This window comes from Cydia splendana, chromosome 7 (genome assembly GCF_910591565.1).
Source record: "Cydia splendana chromosome 7, ilCydSple1.2, whole genome shotgun sequence".
In the NCBI taxonomy this organism is placed as follows: domain Eukaryota; kingdom Metazoa; phylum Arthropoda; class Insecta; order Lepidoptera; family Tortricidae; genus Cydia; species Cydia splendana.
The window spans coordinates 9,939,304-9,960,414 of record NC_085966.1 but is presented as its reverse complement, the minus strand read 5'-3'; the positions used below and the strand labels follow the sequence as shown (position 1 = coordinate 9,960,414).

The 21,111-nt window shown below is 37.2% G+C and overlaps 1 protein-coding gene across 5 annotated transcripts in view; it reads left to right on the top strand.

Annotated features, from left to right (window-relative positions):
• Positions 1-17,511, top strand: part of LOC134792130 (atherin) — a 224,564-nt gene extending 207,053 nt beyond the window's left edge. For 4 of the 5 annotated variants that reach the window (XM_063763345.1, XM_063763343.1, XM_063763344.1 and 1 more), the window contains one exon: positions 16,215-16,431. In XM_063763345.1, coding sequence (XP_063619415.1) covers positions 16,215-16,300 — 86 coding nt within the window. In that variant the 3' untranslated portion in view covers positions 16,301-16,431. Of the gene's footprint in view, positions 1-16,214 lie in introns of all 5 variants that reach the window. The other variant, XM_063763342.1, reaches the window with a different exon arrangement.
• The last annotated feature ends 3,600 nt before the right edge of the window (positions 17,512-21,111 follow it).

Genomic DNA, 21,111 nt, shown 5'->3' with positions numbered 1-21,111 from the left:
GCCAAAGATCTTGTTGAGACGAATCAAACGAGCCCAAACACGAAGTGGTTTAGTTGCATGGTTGATTGGTACCGGTGACCACCTTCCGGCTCCATCATCAGACCCTGAGTACTATCTTAAGTCAAAGATCTTGTTGAGACGAATAAAACGAGCCTAAACACGAAGTGGTTTAGTTGCATTGTTGATTGGTACTGGTGACCACCTTCCGGCTCCATCATCAGACCCTGAGTACTATCTTAAGTCAAAGATCTTGTTGAGCCGAATCAAACGAGCCCAAACACGAAGTGGTTTAGTTGCATGGTTGATTGGTACCGGTGACCACCTTCCGGCTCCATCATCAGACCCTGAGTACTATCTTGTGTCAAAGATCTTGTTGAGATGAATAAAACGAGCCTAAACACAAAGTGGTTTAGTTGCATGGTTGATTGGTACCGGTGCCCACCTTCCGGCTCCATCATCAGACCCTGAGTACTATCTTGAGTCAAATAAATACATATAGAATGTCAGGTCGTTTCAAATATTTTTAATCCTGTCCGGTAGTTTATTAAACTGTACCATTATAAATTATAATACTATAAAAACGGTGCTAGGATCAAAGTCTCTCGTTGCGGTTTACACGCACACAGTATAGCGTTTTACACGGCGCCCGCCGCACACAATGATAAAAAACCTCGTCGTCGCCGTTGAAAATGTGCGGAGCCGACCGACACACGTCCTGCCTCTACAAGCTCTGCCGCGGCACTGAGCTGGCGCAGCGCGCGTCATCGGTAATATAGAGTAGTTTTCAAAAAATTGCCAAAAAATTATAGTAGAATTTCATAAACACTAATGTATACCAACAGTATAAGCAAACGTTGCAGATTGCTTGAGTATGAAAATGACTTCGATATTAAGTAGATTTTCGTAGGAATTGACACTTGTTTCGGAGAGAAAATCGAGTTCGTTTTACTTTGATTTTCTCTTTCTCAAAGGTATGTAGGAAAAATATAGTTTGATATGCCTAAAGTACAGGGTATTAGTAATACAAAATAGCCAGGTTTAGCAGAGTAAAATTCTCAACATTTCCAAATAAGAGCTCGCCATTCAGTGCTTCACGGGGTTTTTCGGAAACGACCATCAGAAAAAAAATCATTACTAATTTAATAAGTCCTTTTTCTAATATTTACAACGACATTTATAAAGATAAGAAGACGCTTTTACTGGAACAAGTACTCATTGTTTCTAATAATGAGCGCAAAGTCCTGAATTTCGTCGACTAGTATCATCAATTTTGCATTATTTCGACTTTTCTTGTAAGAGCGCTCTTAAGCCAGTTAAGGGTAGATGAAAACATTACAAACATGATCAAATAATGTAGGTTAAAATCAGGTCATTCAGTGACAGATCCAGGGGCCTTTGTATTTGGTTGGGTATTCAATAAATGTTATAACTACCCGAAAATGTATTACAACTTGTTTGTTTACTTTTATGTAAATACCTATCCGCCTGGTACTCCATTCCCGTCTTTTCTAGGTCACCTAACTGACACAAACCTACGTCATCATGCGACAGCGCTATATGATAATATGCGATAGCGCTATATATAGCGGCCATGTTATTGTGACGTAGGCCTGTGTCACTCTGGGAATAGAAGACCATGTTTTATTAGACTATGATACAGAGTTGCATAAAAACGTAACTCGCATAAAAAAAACTTTTCACCACACCAGCTCGGAAAGGCTTACTTTGCACTTCAAAAACGGATAGCAAAGTTGCACTTTGCTATCAGTAGGTAATTCACATGTGAGGCAAAGTAATGAAATGCAAATTTTGAGTTGTTTTCTTATGTTTGCTGGTAGAATTGATTTTTAAATGATGATTTTGGATGATAAATATTTAATAACATTCATTTGAATTTGATTTGGTTTGATTTTGTTTGATATTTTACATTTAATATTTGCTTCGGGTTGGTGTGGTGAAAAATTTTGTGTTTCACTCGGGGGCAAATTTTGTTTAACCCTCGTGCTTTGAAACCCTAGCAACGCTCAAGATTCCATTTTTCGAACCACTCGCTACGCTCGTGGTTCAATTTTGGAATCTTTCGCTTGCTGGGGTATCAATATTACCACGAGCGGTTAAACAACAACTTTGCCCCCTTGTAAAACAAATAACTATTTAAACTAAATAATTCGGTACTACCTATTCCACCTAACAACGAATCATTAGCGTGTTCTACATTCACACACTGAAGATGCAGGTGCATAAGACGCTGGTTTATTCCCAGCCTAGAGCATTGGATGCCTTGATCTTTTTTTCTATTGTAATTAAAAAATAAAATAAAATGCATTTATTTCAGACAAACATGGTCCATATTTTGTTAGTACTTACATCTTAACAGTTTAAAACTTATATTTAACTTAAAAATAATGACTATCTTAGGTACTAAAGACAAATGCAGAGAGGACCAGTGCCGTATCAGGCCACTGTCCCATCTGTCAGCAACAACGGCCAGGAGCCTGTGACGGCTGTCTCGCACCCTGCGGAGCGTCGCGGCGCAGCGCTTGCGCAGTGTCGCGTGGAATCCGTCCACATGAGCATCAGCGAACATGCCGGACACACGGCAGTACCGAGGCAGCCCCTGAACGCGTCATTATATTGTACGCGCATGGCGTTAAAAGCCCTTTGCGTGTATCGAGTCGAGCATCTGTCAGCAACAACGGCCAGGAGCCTGTGACGGCTGTCTCGCACCCTGCGGAGCGTCGCGGCGCAGCGCTTGCGCAGTGTCGCGTGGAATCCGTCCACATGAGCATCAGCGAACATGCCGGACACACGGCAGTACCGAGGCAGCCCCTGAACGCGTCATTATATTGTACGCGCATGGCGTTAAAAGCCCTTTGCGTGTATCGAGTCCACAGGCTGCAGGGTGTACAGCGATGTACATAACGCTCGAAATAATGTTATTTTTACTTGCGCTGTACACCGGCTGAACCTGCGAGCTAACATATTGGCACTCACGGCCAAGGCCCTCCGCTCCCTCTCGATGTCAGCGTCATCACGGAAATCGTCGGTTACCAAGTGCCCGAGGTATTTAAAAGAGGTAACCCTTTTCAGTTGCATGCCATTCAAACAAATGGGTGGGATGTGTGATGGGCACTTGCTTCCTGCTTTGAAGACCATATACTCGCTCTCGCTTACATTATATTTAAGGTTATGCGCTAGGGCATATGACTCACACCTTTCAATAAGCAATCTCACCGACGGGCTCAACAGTACCATGTCATCGGCATAGCTTATGTTATTGAAGCATACCCTATCTATATGACAGCCCACACGTGTACTGCTGAGCTCGCCGATCAAGGCATCGATATACAAATTGAAAAGTTTAGGTGAGGTCAGTCCCCCCTGCCTCACCCCGCACTCCAGGCCGTACTCGTCCGACAACACACTACCCCAGCGAACACAATTTCGTTGGCCAGCATATTAATTTAGCTTATCATTTATATAGTAGTGTGACTACTTAAAAACACAAATCAAAATATTTAGTAAATCAATTAAACACTTTGGCATCCTAATGAATTGCCACTTATAAATTACGCAATATCTTATGACGCACTTCTGTACAATATTCTGTCTCTAATATAATATTAGATACCTATACTTACTAAAATCACTTTACGGATAGTGTATCAGTCAGTAGTCAATATCATAGCCTTGGCTAGAGTTCCAATTCCAATGAACAAATAGTCTGTTTGCTGATATCCATGAGAAGTACCGGCCACGATCAGTTGTTTGCACTTCTTGAGGCGTATTCATATTTTACAAAATAAGATACTAACATTTTATTAAGGCCTCGTAGGTTCGTGTTCTTCAGTCACTCTCACTGAGTGTAAGCGAGATGGATGTGCGTGCTCGGACCATGGATATCATGTTGTAGACATTTTAATTTGTTCTATGTTTTAACAAAAATCGATGAGTTCTGTCAAAAATATAATTTTTAGAAGCAATTTCCATGCTTTTGTGCATAAAATGTTACCTACTTTTAAAGTGCACTAATGGGTTGGTGTGAGAGGGATCCCTGAAATTGTTATCAGTTTGGTATAATATTGTTAAAATCTGACGGCGCCTCCTTCATCCGGCAACTATCTTCAGCAGATCATTAATCTTTCATCCGCAAACCGCTACATTTTATTTAAATGTACCTTAAAGACTGCAAGTACAACAACATTTAAATGAATTGGTAATAAATTGTTCAAAGATAGACAGTATATTCCTGAATAATGCTACTTCGCATTCTTAGATGATCATAGAGGTGCATGTTGGATCAATGCTGAAGTTTAGAATGATAGCAATATCAAAATATTATTATGTACAATATGAGCAACAGTAATTCTATTGTGAGAAACATACAATTTCGATTGCTAAACTGTATACTATCAGGATAGTGAGGCTAATTCTGTTTTTACAATTTAGGATGCGTTTCGACCAGAGATGTGCGAGGATACGTTGCGATTTGTTTGGGATTTGTTTGATGGCATTTGTTTTTTAAGAACCAATAGTACCACTGCCCACTAAGCGAGGAATAGTACATTACATTACATACCTAAGGAGGTAAATTCGTAAATGCTCCAGACGCAGGTGTTTGTGGCCCGAACCGAAGATGAGGGCCATAAATATGCGATCTGGGGCTTTACGAATTACCGCCCGTGGTTAGTCTAAAGTTTTACGTCTTGCCTTGGCCAGGAAGTAGCGGAAAGAAAATCCCACTTACGGGCCTAGGGTGACGTAAAACAAATGAAGTGATTCTATTGGTTGGATCGAAACGCAGCCTTAGATTATTTTGATAAAGCCTATCGGCCGTATTCTAACAATGCTTATAAGTTGTCACAGCGATACGATACCGATTTGTCAGTGTCCAAAGTGATATTTCTTCAACCAAAAACATCACTTTTGACACTGACAGGTCGATATCGAATCGCTGTGATATCTTATAAACATTTTTCGGATACGGTCATATATCGTAGGTATTCCCGAGGGCATGCAAGATAAATACAAACTATGCGGCTTATCTACGACAGATAGGTAACTGTCAAATAGAGCGCTTTAACATGTAAATTAATTTTATTCCCGAATCTAGTTGAACTGCTGGAAAAGAAAAGTTAATACCTACCGATTATGGTCAAGGCAAATCCTCAAGGAGGCTGGCATTTAAACTCTTAAGTAATCTGAAACAGATTGGCAACATTTACATTTTACTTTGTTTCTCGCTTCAGATATAACCCTCGTGGGAATTGGAAGTTAAAATACTTATGCTAGGTATACAAAACATTTTGTTGCCTCCGAAATATCTTTATACTTGTTAATCGTAGTACCTACCTACTTATTACATTTACATATATTTATATTTTATTTGCTTCGTTAGTAATGTGTAACAAAATCTATCAAATATAGGCACCTACCGATATTATTCCCGAAAGTGGTAACTTCAGAAGGTTTCTAATTTATATATTTTGCGATAACAATATTACATAACTACGTTTTTTATTTATCTACTTATAGCGGGTAGATAGACAAAAAAAGAGAATTACCTATTAAACAGTAATAAAGTAGGTAGGTACCTACAATCAACAAAAACTTGCACCGAAAGCTTGGCTATTCAATCATTATTGACATAAAAACAGTCTTTGAAAGAAAACAAATTCCGCAGATATTACTTTTTATGAAGGAAGAAATGTTAATGCACAATAATGGAGCTAAAGCAGTGGTAGCGCTAAACAGCCCCTCGTTGCACGGAAATGAAAATGGACGAAAACAGGAGAACCGAAGTTCTTTGAAGTGTGAATAAAATTTTCTGCCACGTTTAGGTAGACAACCCTTTTTAGTATGTCAAAAGGGTTCATGAAACTCTTGGCGTCTTTGTTACAAATATTTTTGGGAAACAAGTAATGTTAGTTTAAGTGCCAGTTTTTACTTGCAACGCACGCATTTATGTGTGTACTTTACTTAAGTACCTAGTTTATTAATTATTTAGGACCGCAAAGATTTGAATAAATAATTTAGCAAAGAAAATGATTGATGATGGGCACTGAAGGCTAAGGAAGTCTGTAAAACAAAAACGCAACCTTAAATAATGCTTCAAGTTTGTATTTTAGTGTTTGAATCTGGGACAATAAATACTTATAATTATTGTCCAAAATGTACCTACTTTCGTTATAAACAGTCAACGAATGACTCCAATGTGTTTGTACCTAAATCAAGAAAATAGTTACTCTAGTCCACAGTTACCTGGTCCACTTATTTATAAATAATGACGTTTTATACGTTCGGACGTAGGATACTCAATCACTATTAGACTAACGAACCGGACCTAATGTAATTTGACAGTGTATGCGAGCTCTAATGAAGAAAACCTACGTTCCATCTCGTAGATACAAAGCATAGGTAACACGTATTATGTGCACGTTTTATAGTAAAAATACACTTAACGTTTCTCTTTTGACCGTTCAGTTTTAGCTGAATATTACGTTGTCAATCTCCTACAAATTTCGCATACCTATTAATTACCAAGGTACCATCATCACCGTCTACACGCTAAAGCGGCACAAGCTAATTAATACTATTAGCCTTGGAATATGCTGTGTAATTCGGGTAGGTAAGTAATTATATTATGAACTTCGATATCAGATAATAGGATATTAAATGGATATATTATAACGTAAAACGTAGTAATCCGGAGGAAGCCACGGTAAACAGGTAACCAAAGGGTTGCTAGGGTAGGGTGCAAGATCCTTGCGAACGGGGTTGTATAGATTTACTAATATATATGTATAGGTATATATGTAGCAGCAGTGGGGGCCGAGTGGATATGACGTCTGACTTTCAATCCGGAGGTCGCGGGTTCAAATCCTGGTTCGTACCAATGAGTTTTTCGAAACTTATGTACGAAATATCATTTGATATTTACCACTAGCTTTTCGGTGAAGGAAAACATCGTGAGGAAACCTGCATACATCTGGGAAGAATTTCAAAGGTGTATGTGAAGTCCCCAATCCGCATTGGGCTAGCGTGGGGACTATAGCCCAAGCCCTCTCGCGCATGAGAGGAGGCCTGTGCCCAGCAGTGGGACGTATATAGGCTGAAATGATGATGATGATGATGATGTATAGGTACTTATGTTTTGACCAACGTTGGAGTCCAGAACGGATAAACTGACAAACGTTAGAAAAATATATTTTTGATTATATGGCATAAATATGAAATATATTATGGAATATAATTATATTAATGTAAATTATAATGATAAAACGTAGAAACATGTTTATAAAGGGAGACTATGAGATACTTTTATGACCAGGGTAATATTTTTACCATACTGTAATCTCGTTGAATGTATCCCTGGAAACGTCAAATCACTCATATCATGAAGAGTAACATATTATTGCAGGTGACTGTACCTATACATGTTTTGTGATCTTCACGAAATCATATTTCTTATCTTTTATCTTCAATGGGCCAACATTGAGTAGTTTGTAGACGTTCTTTTGCTTGTAAGGGACTTAGTCTAAGGGACTGTCCATAAATTACGTCATCGATTTTTGACGATTTTTGACCCCCCCCCCCCCTAAAATCATCCAAAAATCATGCTTCAAATGACCCCGTTTCCTCCTACGTCATGCTACTGTCATCCGATGTCCAGACCCCCCCCCCCCCTAATTTGAAATGACGTAATTTATGAATAGCCCCTAATAATCACTGACTTCTACACGATTAGCTAAAGTTATACATTATCTCTCCTTATCCATTATCCAGTGCGAACATGGTTTTAATTCTTGTAACGAATTTTGGTGGGATGAATCCTTTTTCTTAAAATAATTGTAATCTTACATTTTTCCCTTAATAAATTATAATTTTCTTTTAGCAGACTTAAAAACAGGGACTGAATACCGGTATATTTTTCATACAAAATAACCGGTATTAAATTTCGGTACCTCGGTTTTTTATGTATATTTTTGCACTTAATTTAGCTAATCTGATCAATCGTTATCCTTACCTAAATACTATTCTATAATATCAAAGAAATATTGTGAAGGCTATGAGATATATTGATTTTTAGTTAAACCGGTAACGGTCCCTGCTTAAAAGTCATATATTTTAGGTAAATATTTAAAGTAAAATTAAAATTTGCTTCGCAAAATTCATGGATTACTTTATAATTAAAATTAAAATACAAAACAACCTCATTATGGCTTGAAACAGCACGGTATTCAAAAGTACAAAGAAGCCACAGTGCACAGTGTAGCATAAATAAACAAGCTTGTAATCCAAATATCCCTTTGCACCAGGTGGCAAACCACTATGGAAGAAATGTTCAAAGGTCAAGTGCAAGTCGGACTCGCGTTCCAAGGGTTCCGTACATTACCCAATTTTTAACAATGTATTTTTTATGTGGAACGTGAATGAAATGTCTTTAAAAAACCCGTAGTGATCGGATCAAAAACTGAGTAATTAAGTCCGACTCGCGCTTGACTGCACATTTCTATTAATAGGTTTTCCTGTTATCTATAGGTAAAGAACTGTTTTGTGTATTTTTTTCTCAAAATTTTAGACCCAGTAAGTAATTTCGGAGAAAGAAGGGGGGGGGGGATGGTCGGACAGACAGACAGACGCACGAGTGATCCTATAAGGGTTCCGTTTTTTCCTTTTGAGGTACGGAACCCTAAAAAGAGGTCATAATTGGAAGCCGCACTTCGGTAATCCGCGCGGTCTCGCTTGGACTGCGGCCAAGCAATCACATAGCCTAGGATTGCTTACACTTGAAACTGTTGACTAAGTTTTTAGACTGCTCAACTTTCTAGCGGAACCAGTACAAGAGTATAGGTTTAATCAACTGGCTGGGATGCAGGAAAGTTTTGTTAACGTAGCAGGGTGGTAGGCTATTTGAAAGTATTAAATACGAGTATAATCTTAATACTTTTCTGTCTAAATTTAAAATATGCCTGCAATAATGTATTTCTTTATATAATATTATTAATATAAATTGCCTCCGAGTGAAACACAATATTTTTCATCACACCAACCCGAAGCAAATATTAAATGTAAAATATCAAACAAAATCAAACCATATCAAATCCAAATTAATGTTATTAAATAATTATCATCCAAAATCATCATTTAAAAGTCAATTCTACCAGCAAACATAAGAAAACAACTCAAAATTTGGATTTGATTACTTTGCTTCACATGTGAATAAAATGCAACTTTGCTATCAGTTTTTGAAGTGCAAAGTAAGCCTTTCCGAGCTGGTGTGGTGAAAAAATATTTGTCAACTTTTCCCTGCAGGTATTGAAAATTTTAGTTTTGCCTTTGAGAATTCGATCACTAAATTTATAAAAATAAGTTTTTGGCAAAAATTTCATTTTTGGTACAAGCTTTTATCGCTGACTGTACTTTTCTTACGACAGACAACTAATACTCATCGAGACAATTCTACAAACCCCTAACACAATTAGGTTGCGTTGTTTCATCACAGTGTTCCTATGGGCACCTCCTGTCTCCATCATCAGATCAGTTCGACACCATATTATTGTATTGTCATCAGAACTCCATACAGCTGCCAATTTTCATGACGCTACGATCCTTGGAAGATGGTTAAATTTGTTACCTTAGATTCCATTACATAGTTACATACAGGTCGACCTAATAAAAGCTTGTTACAAACGTTAGAATTTTATGTAATAATCATGTGATTTCCAATGTGCTGTAATTTTCCCATTCCCTTGCCGTTTGGTTTCAATTCGCTATTACGTTGTTTTTATTCTGTTGACATTTTCCTCCATTCCCTTGTCGATCTTGTCTTTCATATTATTGTATTTGTAAACATACAAATGTAGGTCGTTTAAGTGTAAAACATCATTTAAAGTCAGTTTGTTCACAGAGGACGGATCCTCAGGTTAGCGGGTCGCGTTGTAAAGTATCACTTTCCATATTAGCGAGAAACCGTACGGGTTTCTCGCGTACACCCGCCGACGTTGCAGTTTGTTCCAATTTAAGTTCTATTCATAGAACGCGAACATACCGCGACTAAAACTTTTTTTTTTCATTTTTCTCTTTGCATAAGGTTTATAAAGCATTCTGCTACATAACGATGTTTTAATACATAAACATGAGTATTTAAAAGATATTAAGGAATTTTCTATTCAGTATTGTAGGTAGGCTTTCTATCAAAATAACTAGAGAATGTCTAAGGTTTCTTTTATTTGATTAAACAGACTATATTATTTTTTGCTAATAATTGTCAATATTCCTATTCATATTTGCTGTTATTTATAAAAAATAAGCTACGAGTTTGAAATGGAATTAGGTGAGCTTTATAAGTAATTATAATATTATATTAATCAAATTGCAATGGTACAAATGTAACAATGTACGAACGACTCAAGTTTATACTTATCAACGTCACTAGGCGGCATAGTGGTGGTAGTTTTTTCATATTCCCTCGTTTGTGACCCTTGCAATTTCATCTGCATTTGTTTTATAAGTAGTGCCATCAGACCATGGTGCCATCTGCCTTTGTATAAACCAAAGAACGTAATAATCTAATAATACCTTTATTTTTTGTATGAACCGGTTCCGAGCCTTGTTAAAATGTGACGAGCTGACGAGGTGCAGCGCGAATAATGCGAGTATTTATTTTATTTATTTAATTTCCAAATATGCAAGTTTACAGTTCTAAACCAAACCACTCACATATTACAATAATTAATTCATAACATTAAATTACATTTAAATAATGAATATGTAAACCCTGAGTGAATCATACGTCATCCGTTTCGCCATTCGCACGAGTATGTAAACGTGGAGTAAAAATCCTATACATATATATAAAGGTTAAATAATGTTAAGTGATGTTTAACGTAGCGTAGCAGTATCTGACGTAGCGTTCGTCCAAAGAAGATTAATTAATCGGAAAATATTGCGTCTATTATATTCGAGCTCACCCAATGTTTACAATTTTACGTAAAGACTAACAAAATAAATTCTTTAGTACCTCATTTTCAATACCTAAGAAGGTTTAATTATCGAAACGTTTTATACACAACAATCATTACATTAGATCAGGTTTATAATTTGCTAGGTAGATAATTTTATATGAAGCTACGAGTTACCGATAGAATTCAAAATAATGTGATGTCGTATCCCCATAAGTCTATAGACTTATGGGGATACGATATCACATTATTTTGAGTCTATAGACTTATGGGGATACGGTACGGTAACTTAAATAAAAACACACTCGCGTATAATAAAATAGCCAGGATGGGTGACCGTGTGTGTATTACTAGTAGCACCTATCAGAAAGAGTTTGGAGAGCCGCCAGTGCGCCTGGTCGGAAACATCTTTCGTGTAGTGCACTCCGGCTTGAGAGCAACTGACCGTGAGGTAATGGACAGGACAGTTCATTTATAGACTGGTCAGTGGTCACCCTACATATACCGGCCGATATGTAAGTTGTAAGCTAAAAGATCTTAAATTTTTTTGAATTAAATATTATGTGTGCTATGTAGGTACTAAATACGTCCTTTACAAAAACTAGGTACAAAGTAATTGTAGTGATCGGCACTAATTGCTTGGCATAGCATGCAAAGAAAGAAAATGTACCTATTTGTATGGGGTAGTCGTTAGCCGACTTGAGAAAATTATATCCACCTTGTTGACTCTCGATTGCCAAGTCGCATCGCAAATGCACGTTCCATATGTAGGTATGTAAAGAAAGCCTAATCAGCGATTTTGTGGGGCCAACGCGGTCCGTTCTAGTTCGTTAACTGTCTCTTATCGAGCGTGACACGTTTAGAGTGGCGACAACCTTTTGCGAGTATAGTGCGAGTGATAAATTACCTACTCGCACGACGTGTTTGACCCGACTCGAACATGGTATTGACGCGATCTATAAATCTTTGCCGAGACAACACGGCTTCATGGATACGTTCCTAATAGCACCCAATGTGAAATCGAGATCGGTTTAGTCGATTAGCGCTCGACAACCCCTGAGTGTCGATAGCTCCGAAGGGCTTCGTTAACAAGTTTCGACAACCCTATCAATGCCCGGCGAACTATCGGGCCATTACGAGGGCTTAAGGGTTAAGTACCAAACGGAAGCGTTGACCATTGTTTTTTTTATCGGTCAGCGCTGGTATTTGTGGCTCCCATGCCACAATTTACGCTAAAAGCTTTCCGTCCAAACCTATTTGGGGTTACCCTGTATCGCAAATGTGTTTAAGCTCAGAAGCACCGTGTTTCCTTTTAACACTCACGGATATTATTAGGTAGATACCGATTATATCCTAAAAGCTTATCGTACAAATCTCTTCTTATATTTTTATGTTGTCAACAAAGTTATCTGATACGGATGGAATAGGTACATGTGATATATTTCCAATAAAACGTATCGGTGTAAATCATTTTAACGCGTAAAATAAAGGTGCGAGAAGGGAGCGTATTTATCACTCGTGTTATGAATTATGAAAAATGTCAGAGAAAGGGACACTCGATATCGATAATGTTAAATATTCTTGTAAAAGTCAACCGTTCGGAAGGAAAGCTGAAATTTAAATATTTTTTGGCCGATTTGCTGCCAAATGCCGTGAGTCAACATCTGATTGCTCAAAAAACTGATGGCTGTGGATATTATTTAAAAAACTTTGTCGGCCGCCAAAAGAATGGCATACTATCAAATTACTTATATTTATGAAATATAAACACAACGTATGCATCTAAAAAGGTGGGCCATAAACCGGGAGGGTTCCGTAAGGCTACCGGAAAATAGCCAGGTCTAAAACATTTGAACCCTTTATTTATTCTTTTTGAATGACCCTTAAACGATTAACCACTCGACTTGGCTAATACGGCGGCGCCCATGAACCAACAACATTATTTCCTCGTGATAAAAAAAACATTGTACCTACAGAAAAAGGAAGCAAGGAAGAGTGAGATGTGACAGGGCTAGGGGAAGATCGCCAATGAGATGGACCGACCAAATCAAAGCCAGTGTGTCGGCCACGAAATCAGCTCTACCTACGGCTCAAAAGTTTACATAATGGCCACAACCACTCTGTCAAGAGTGTAACGAAGAAGACCTACCGACAAAATCTACGTTATTTACGACTAATAAGTACCTACCAGAATCTTTAAAACCATCAACGACAGTTAGTTGGATCTATTTAAATCTCTGACAATGCTACGGGAAAATGAAAGGATTCCACTATCCCGTCGGGAGAGTTTTTGGGGCTGCAAAGAGGTTTTATTTAATTTTTATTCATCGGATTATATAAAATGGAAGCCACCAGCCATGAAATTGTATTCTCCTCATTGCTAAATCTAAACCTGTTTGAGACGAAAATAAAAACAAACTCTGAAACAATTTTTAATTTAACCAGTAACTAAGTAGCTTAACTTGTTTCGATTTCATTTTACATAGGTACGAATACAATATTTGTAATATAGGGACATCTAGAGAATTTTAATTCTGTGTTTTTATCAAGTTTTTCAATATTTATTTGACATTTTGAGAAAAAATTATAGAGCTTTTACTCAAAAACGCACCAAAAATAATATTTTGTGTTACATATTTCTACTCAGAATTGGGAAAATTTTGATAAATCGCCAATATTTACAGTTTTGTGAAGCTTTTTCCCATAAGTATATTTACTTTTAGGTACATTTTGGGTTATTTACCTAAATTACCTACCGAGCGAGTAAATTGAATATCATCTGTTACTCAAATCATGACTGAAATCTTTAGAGAACATGAGAAATTGAATTGTCCACTCCTTTCCTGGTTGAAACGTTGTTAGATTCCCGGCACTGCAGCGGAGAGCCGGTTATTTGCCGAGCACTCAGCCCGTGACGATGAATCCGCGATCATAATTCCTTGAGAATGATGCATTTTCAACGACGTCTTGTTGGTCTTACGTATACCGGCGCGATTCAAGAAATGAATTAGAGATTAACTAGATACGATATAGTAAAGATACAAGTATTATCTTTACAATTTCATATCTAGTGAATCTCTAATTCATTTCCCGAATCGCGGCGCCAGCCGCCATAAGGTACCTTTTGCCGTGGAACGTCACATATCTTTACTATATCGTATCTAGTTAATCTCTAATTCATTTCCCGAATCGAGCCGTACAGCTATCATCAGACATCTTACATTTTGTAGCATTTTGTTTTTTAACATTACATTTTGTAACATTTTGTAGCGTTGTAGGTAAGTTGAGATAAAAGAAATGGTTAAGAACAATTTCAACGGAAATGGTTACATAATTAAGGTAAATTTGAACATGTAACATATGGACTTACAGATGTAGTGAATAATCCTTCGGTCGTGAATAATCGGTTTTCACGGAAAAGTTTGTATTTGTCATGCTATTTCAGTCAATCTCGTTCGTGCGTTTCCGTGAAAATACGATGGTAAAGAACTATATGCACTACATCTGTACTTACTGGATTTAATAGATAAACCATTTCATGTGGATTTGGATGCACAAAAATGCAATTAAATTTATCAGACAAATGATATAATACAACACTTTAAACCTCGCGTTTTGTACACGTTCAATAATGTTGAAATATGATATTCTAATCACGCAAATTTCAAAATATAACTTGAATACTGAGGGGCCAGTGTTTTGAAATACAGATTACATAATCTACATAATAATATTATTTATCAATAAATTTAATCGGCGCTCGTTTCATTGAGCTGGTGAGCATGTAAATTGAAAAAAAAAAACATCGTGAAGAACTTAAAGAATTTAGTGTTTCTTCTTTTCATTTAATGGGTAGGTACGAGTATATTGTGTGTGCCGATTCAGCTACTGTACAAGCTGGTAAAACAGCAACCAAAAGGATCTTTAGTTCGGTTAAGCGTCTTTTGTAGAGTTTTAATGACGTTATCCCTGGCCAGGCAGAGTCCCGGCTCATTCCACTTTATTTGTTTAGGATAAATTAATGTCGTTTTAGGTAACATCGTGTTGGAAACTTTTACGCTTTTGATGCCTTTCGGTGTAGGTAGTGAATTCACCACGTGTATGTTATCAGTACACCGGTACTTACAATAAACTTTTCACTTCTCATGCTCAAAAAGTGCACCTTTATGTCGTGCGTAGACGACATAAAATCGCATTTTATGCTCTAGAGCATAAAGTAAAATCATCTATTACGACCCATATTGACTTAGCAATAAAGTCCAAATTCTGCCATACAAACTGCCAGCCCTGCCGGCGCGCCCCCGACCGGCGCTCTCCCGATCGGCGTGCCCCGCGCCTCCGACCGGCCCAAGAACAATTTTCTTTAGTCTTGAATAAATACATTAAAATAACCTAAAATATTTGTTTTTTTGTATATTTTCCTCGCAATCGAAGTGAAAAGCAGAGTGTACAACAAGGGCATAAATGTCCATTTTTACCCTCGTCTACTGTTTTGGTCTTCGCTTCGCTCAGACCAAAAAATTGCCTCGGGTAAAAATGGGTCACTTTATGCCCTTGTTGTACAATCTACTATTAAGGTATTTATGGAACTTATTCCAGTGTATACCACTTATATACAAAAGTCCACATTTTTTGCAACAAAGTTTCGATATTAGAAGTTACATATAATTACGGTAAGAGTGTAAGCTAAATAAATTATTATACTAATGCCGTACTTGCAAGCGTTATGTACTCACAAAATTACAGTTCACTAATTTTCACGCTCGAATACCACTAACAGAATAATACTTTAATTATTTGTATAACTCAGTCCTATAAATGTTATTGCGTAATTAGTACGCACCCGGCTCCACTCTCCCCAAAAATGTGTTCGATATCATACCTGTTCACGATAACTTTCTAAACTAGATTCCAAGCAATAGGCGACCCTCCCAAGTTTTTAAACCTCCAAAATTACGACCCATGTAGACATAGGCACAGACACCCAAAGGTAGTGTCTCCCTTAAAGAATGTCTTAGATGTCCGACTAATCGTTTCATAATATGACGGTAAGTTTCTTCTCTAAATTCCAAGATATAGGCAACCCACCCAATGTTACGACCTACACCAAAATTAGGACCCATGTAGACACCCACATAAAGTGTCCATAACATGTTCCCAAGCCCCTCTCGAGTGTGGCTCCCAGCAAACTCCCGCTCCTAATGTCACTCGTGTGTATAATGGTTAAGCCTTTCATCTCCTTGTTCGCAGTACGCCAGGAGAACGAGCGTATGATGCACGACGTCCTCCAGCTCCCGCCTGGAAATCGCACCCAGTTGTCGGGGGCATTGCGCTGACGCCGCGCTACTCGCCGAAGCCGCGGCTGGACAACGTGCGCCCCGCCGCCGCCCCTCCAGAGGAACCCGAACCTGATCAGCCCGACGCTGACTCTGACGCTCCCGAGGCCCACGCCGAGGCTCTCGTCCGCTCCCTTAGCCCGCCAACCCTTAGAGAAAATAGCAGCGCTTCGGTGAGCCAAGGCCTAGCGGGCCTCACGTGAGTCCCGACCCCGGTCTCCGGTCTCCGCTTCGGCCTGCTCCAGACCCGTGTCTGTTCTAGTGTTGAAACGAATTGTGAACGCACAAAACTGCCAGTGGCAACCAAATGCGCCGAGCTGTGACACGAATGTGAACAGAGAGAATTATATGTTACTCGACTTAAGCATACACGTTAGTTACTTGTTCGTGAATTGAAAGTGATGGAAGATGTAGGTAGATATTGTGAAATTGTGAATAAATTAGTAAAGAATGCAATGTTGTTTGTTGAATTGTATCAGGATAGGATTTAAAAGACAATGTCAATAATCTACGATAGAATAAATCACAGATTGTCTAAAATATTAGATGTTAGTATATTTTGTGCCAGAGGGAGAAATTTAATTAGAAGAGAAACTGCTTTATTGGTAATAAAAGGAAAGGTGTGATGCGAATAATTAAATAAAAAATAATAATTCTACCTAATTCTGTTTTGGGAATGTGACGATGAGTTAAGTGTACAATTTCACCCTCGTCAAATGTTCCTGCCACTTCCACAGTGTTTTTGGAACGCCGGTTTTGTTAGATACACGTAATCATTGAATGTTAACGGCCTGCGTAAGCTGCTAACGAGGACTGTCTCGAGAAACGACCATTACTCAAAGGTAAGCGGATCAATGGGATCAATTACTGTAATTATTAAACTTTTAAACAGATTAAATTTCTTTCTTTGGCAGTACTTGTTTTATGGATACTGAACATTGAACGATCCCTATTTACGACAAATGTTACAAATAATAAAAGAGTCGTAATGCCCTGTATGTATAGCGATAAATATTTTAATATTATTACTATATAACTGTACCCATACAACATAGTTGTTACCCGGTCGTTTATAGGGAAGGGCTATACTAAATAATTATAGATATAATTGTTATTTAATTATGCAAATCATAAATACCTGAACCTTCGTCACAGCACCAGCTCAATAATTATTTATATTCGATGATATGAAATTATGAATGATATTAAATGTAACTCATCACTGCAGAGCACGGAATTCTCGTAGCATTTTTGAGCTGTCATAGGGACTTCTCGTTTATCGACTTCCAATTATACATATGTATATCGATAAATACAGAATACAATTTGTAAAATATGATTACGAGTAGAAGTAAACAACATGCAGTTTTATCGCGAATGAGCGATCTCTTCGAGATAACCTTTTGATACCAACTTTTAGGAAATTATAAATATATTATAAATTCTCGTTGCAATTTCTTTCGAAAAATGTTTAAAAGGCATAAGCTGTCCACAAATTATTTATAAAAAACAATAAAATATTATTATTTTAATTTATATTTATAATTTCCTAAAAGTTGGTATCCAAAGGTTATCTCGAAGAGATCGCTCATTCACGATAAGACTGCATGTTGTTTACTTCTACTCATAATCATATTTTACATATTGTATTCTGTATTTATCGATATACATATGTATAATCGGAAGTCGATAAACGAGAAGTCCCTATGACAGCTCAAAAATGCTACGAGAATTCCGGGCTCTGCTCATCAATTTCATACACAGAAGCTTAATTATGTAACTTAACTGTTAAAACCATGTAGCGAATGCTATTTGAGTTACATAATAATGCTCAAGGTACAGATACTGGGGGTTTTGAACACATTTTATATGGAGACTTCTATTTTCTATCGGTCACTATTCTATTACTAAACTTTATGCTTACTCTCTCCCGTCCATGAGTAGGCTGTGCTTTGCCGAACTCACTGATTTAAGTTTGTAATCGTCGTAAATTATTGTAAAAATATTTTATTTTACTTTTGATTTGACGCGTTTGTTAATTAATACTAAATCCTCAGATAAAGCATTATTAGTCACGTCATTAGCACTTCCTTTACTGCTAAGGTCGTTTTATACAAACATACTGATAATCTCATTATGCTGTAATGGCATAAAGCTTTAAAGTACCTATTATATTGTTTCTGTTTTTGTGAGGAACAAGAAGCTAACAACTCGAGTTTTTTTTAACCTACCAAACATTTAATTTTTTGCGTAACTAAATGCGAAATTTGTTGGTGTTTAGTGATTTTTAAACGTTTTGATGATAAAATATTAGACATGCTTAATATTCTCGATAATGGTACTAATCTTCGACATCCTCTTTGACATATTTATACCCTTTTATCAAAATCTCCATTAAATGTTACCACTAATGTTATAATATTGTAAGTAATTATAATGAATTCCTTTGATACTGATCACCCTAAGGATTTAGACGGAACGAGCTTTCAACACTGTGCTTAAGCTGTTAAACCTAAGAGCTTTTTATAAGGATACTACGATGTAGATGTTGTAGATAATTAATTAATAATTATGCAACGAGGATTCGGAACAGATGACAGTAAAGTGGATACATAAAAGTTCTATTTCCGCAGTACATACAAGGATCGGGGTAATAAATAAATATTAATTATACATTAAAAGGGTAACTTGGTTAAGATTTTTTTAATACGTACTCTACAGTGTTATTTATTTAATACAAAGTCTAAACCTTTAATATCTTGACTATTGTAATAACATCTCTGTTATTATGGCCACATTCGAATGACATGAAAGCAATGTTATTTAGGTTTCATTTTATTCCTGCTATTCGTTTTGTATCTATTTCCACTTAGGGGATGTGCACAAATCTCGCGAGATGTTTTCGGCTACTTTTTGGACACCCCTCCCCCTTGGTGATAATTGGTGAGGTGTTTGGCTACCCCCCTCATCCACATAACCTCATGTGTATTCTTCTATCCGACCGATCTTAGTTTCGTTAACTGTAGAAAAATACACATGAGGTCTCCTTATACCCCCCTCCCCCAACGTGATCTGTCGTCTGTCGATTTTCCGTGACCCATGCACCCTCCCCTATCGAACCTCGCGTGATTTGTGCACAAGCCCTTACTGTTGTAATATTTTTAAAACAAACTTGTATCTAGATAAATTAAAAGAACAATATAAGAGCGGGCTTGAATATGTTCAAGCTGCTATGGCAGAATCAGAGCGCACGGCCCAGTGGTTCCATCGCAATTCCAACTAACTTGAATGCGCCCATGCAAGTTAGTAGGTACGTTACTATTCTGTCGGTATTGCGTCATAGCTCCATCTTACAATTGTAGTAGATTCTACCTATTTTCGATTATATTACGATGCACGCGGATTTCAATAAAATGTACAGGTAGGACGGGGAAAGTATTTCATTTTATGCCGTGTTGCACAAACCAATAGTTGTTAGAATTCCAAACATATTCGAACTTGATACCAGCACGTTTGTTTTATTAATATTTATGCAAATTTTAGCTAGGACAGGAGGAAATTACACACCCTAATATTATTTTAACATCTGCTAGAGTATAATTCTAAAAAAATTTATAAAAAAGGAAATAAGTACCTACTGCTTTTTCAAAGTTATTTCGTTTTGTGAATCAGTTTAGTTTAACGCTCAATATCTTTGCCGGTAAGTACATAGGTACTTTAAATGCTTGATAATTTGCTCATCAGACTTAACGACCCAACGTAATTAATTTTAGGTATATTCCGCTTCAATGATGGCTAACCCTTAAATCCCATGACGAAACCCAAAACTGTCGACCTTAATTGATGTAAATTCATCAATCATTAAATCAATATAAAGCTCGCAGGGCTGTACAGTAATTTGATTATTGCCCTCCCTAGGGGATTAAAGTCACTGATAAAAATACGTGTAAATTTTTAAAGCCTTAGCTTTAGCATTTAGTTGCTGACAATCACTTGCCATAATGTTTTATTTCACTCCGATCTACAGAATCTTAAGCTTTTAAACCTAAATGTAGTATGAATTGAGGTTAAATCACATTAACGATATAAATGCGGGATGTAGAAGCGTATCTCAACTATGGCCATCTCATAATGAGCGCGGCAAAAGCTCTCACGACGCACCTTTTGACGGAAATTCTCGCTTACATTTGTAACATTCCAGTCGCTTGCCATGTGTGTGGACAAATCGAATGCTAAGACAAACTAGGACACGTGACTTCTCTGATAACGCTCATCATGGATCTCTAAATCACATTTTAGTCTAAACTGAAGACGCGGTTTCGATTCCCGCTTCGGCCACCTTTAACTTTCTTTAGTGTATGTTATCTATTTCAGTTTATAATCACATTTTAGGTTCATAAGTTTATTCAATAATACTATTCGCCCACGCTTGCGTACCTAATAAAAATACTGGAATGTTGAAACAGCAAGCATCGAAAAAATCCGTACGCTCAATGGTTGGGCCATACAAATGCTCAGGTAAACAATGGAAACTGTGGCTTCGAAATTCTGAACAGTTATTGCTGACACAGATTCGATTAGGTATTTGAATCTGTAGGACTTGACTCATATTTTTAGTCTACTTAGTCAAAACATTCAGTTATTATAAGCCTGTCTCCTGTTATGGTACCCGAGTCCGTCCCTGAGATGACTCAAAATATTTGTAATGAGACTAATGAGTTAGCTCTACATACAGTTTATAGTTTAGATTCTTAAATAACAATTGCGAACAATTTCATTACTCTTATTAGATAGAACTTTCAAATTTCATT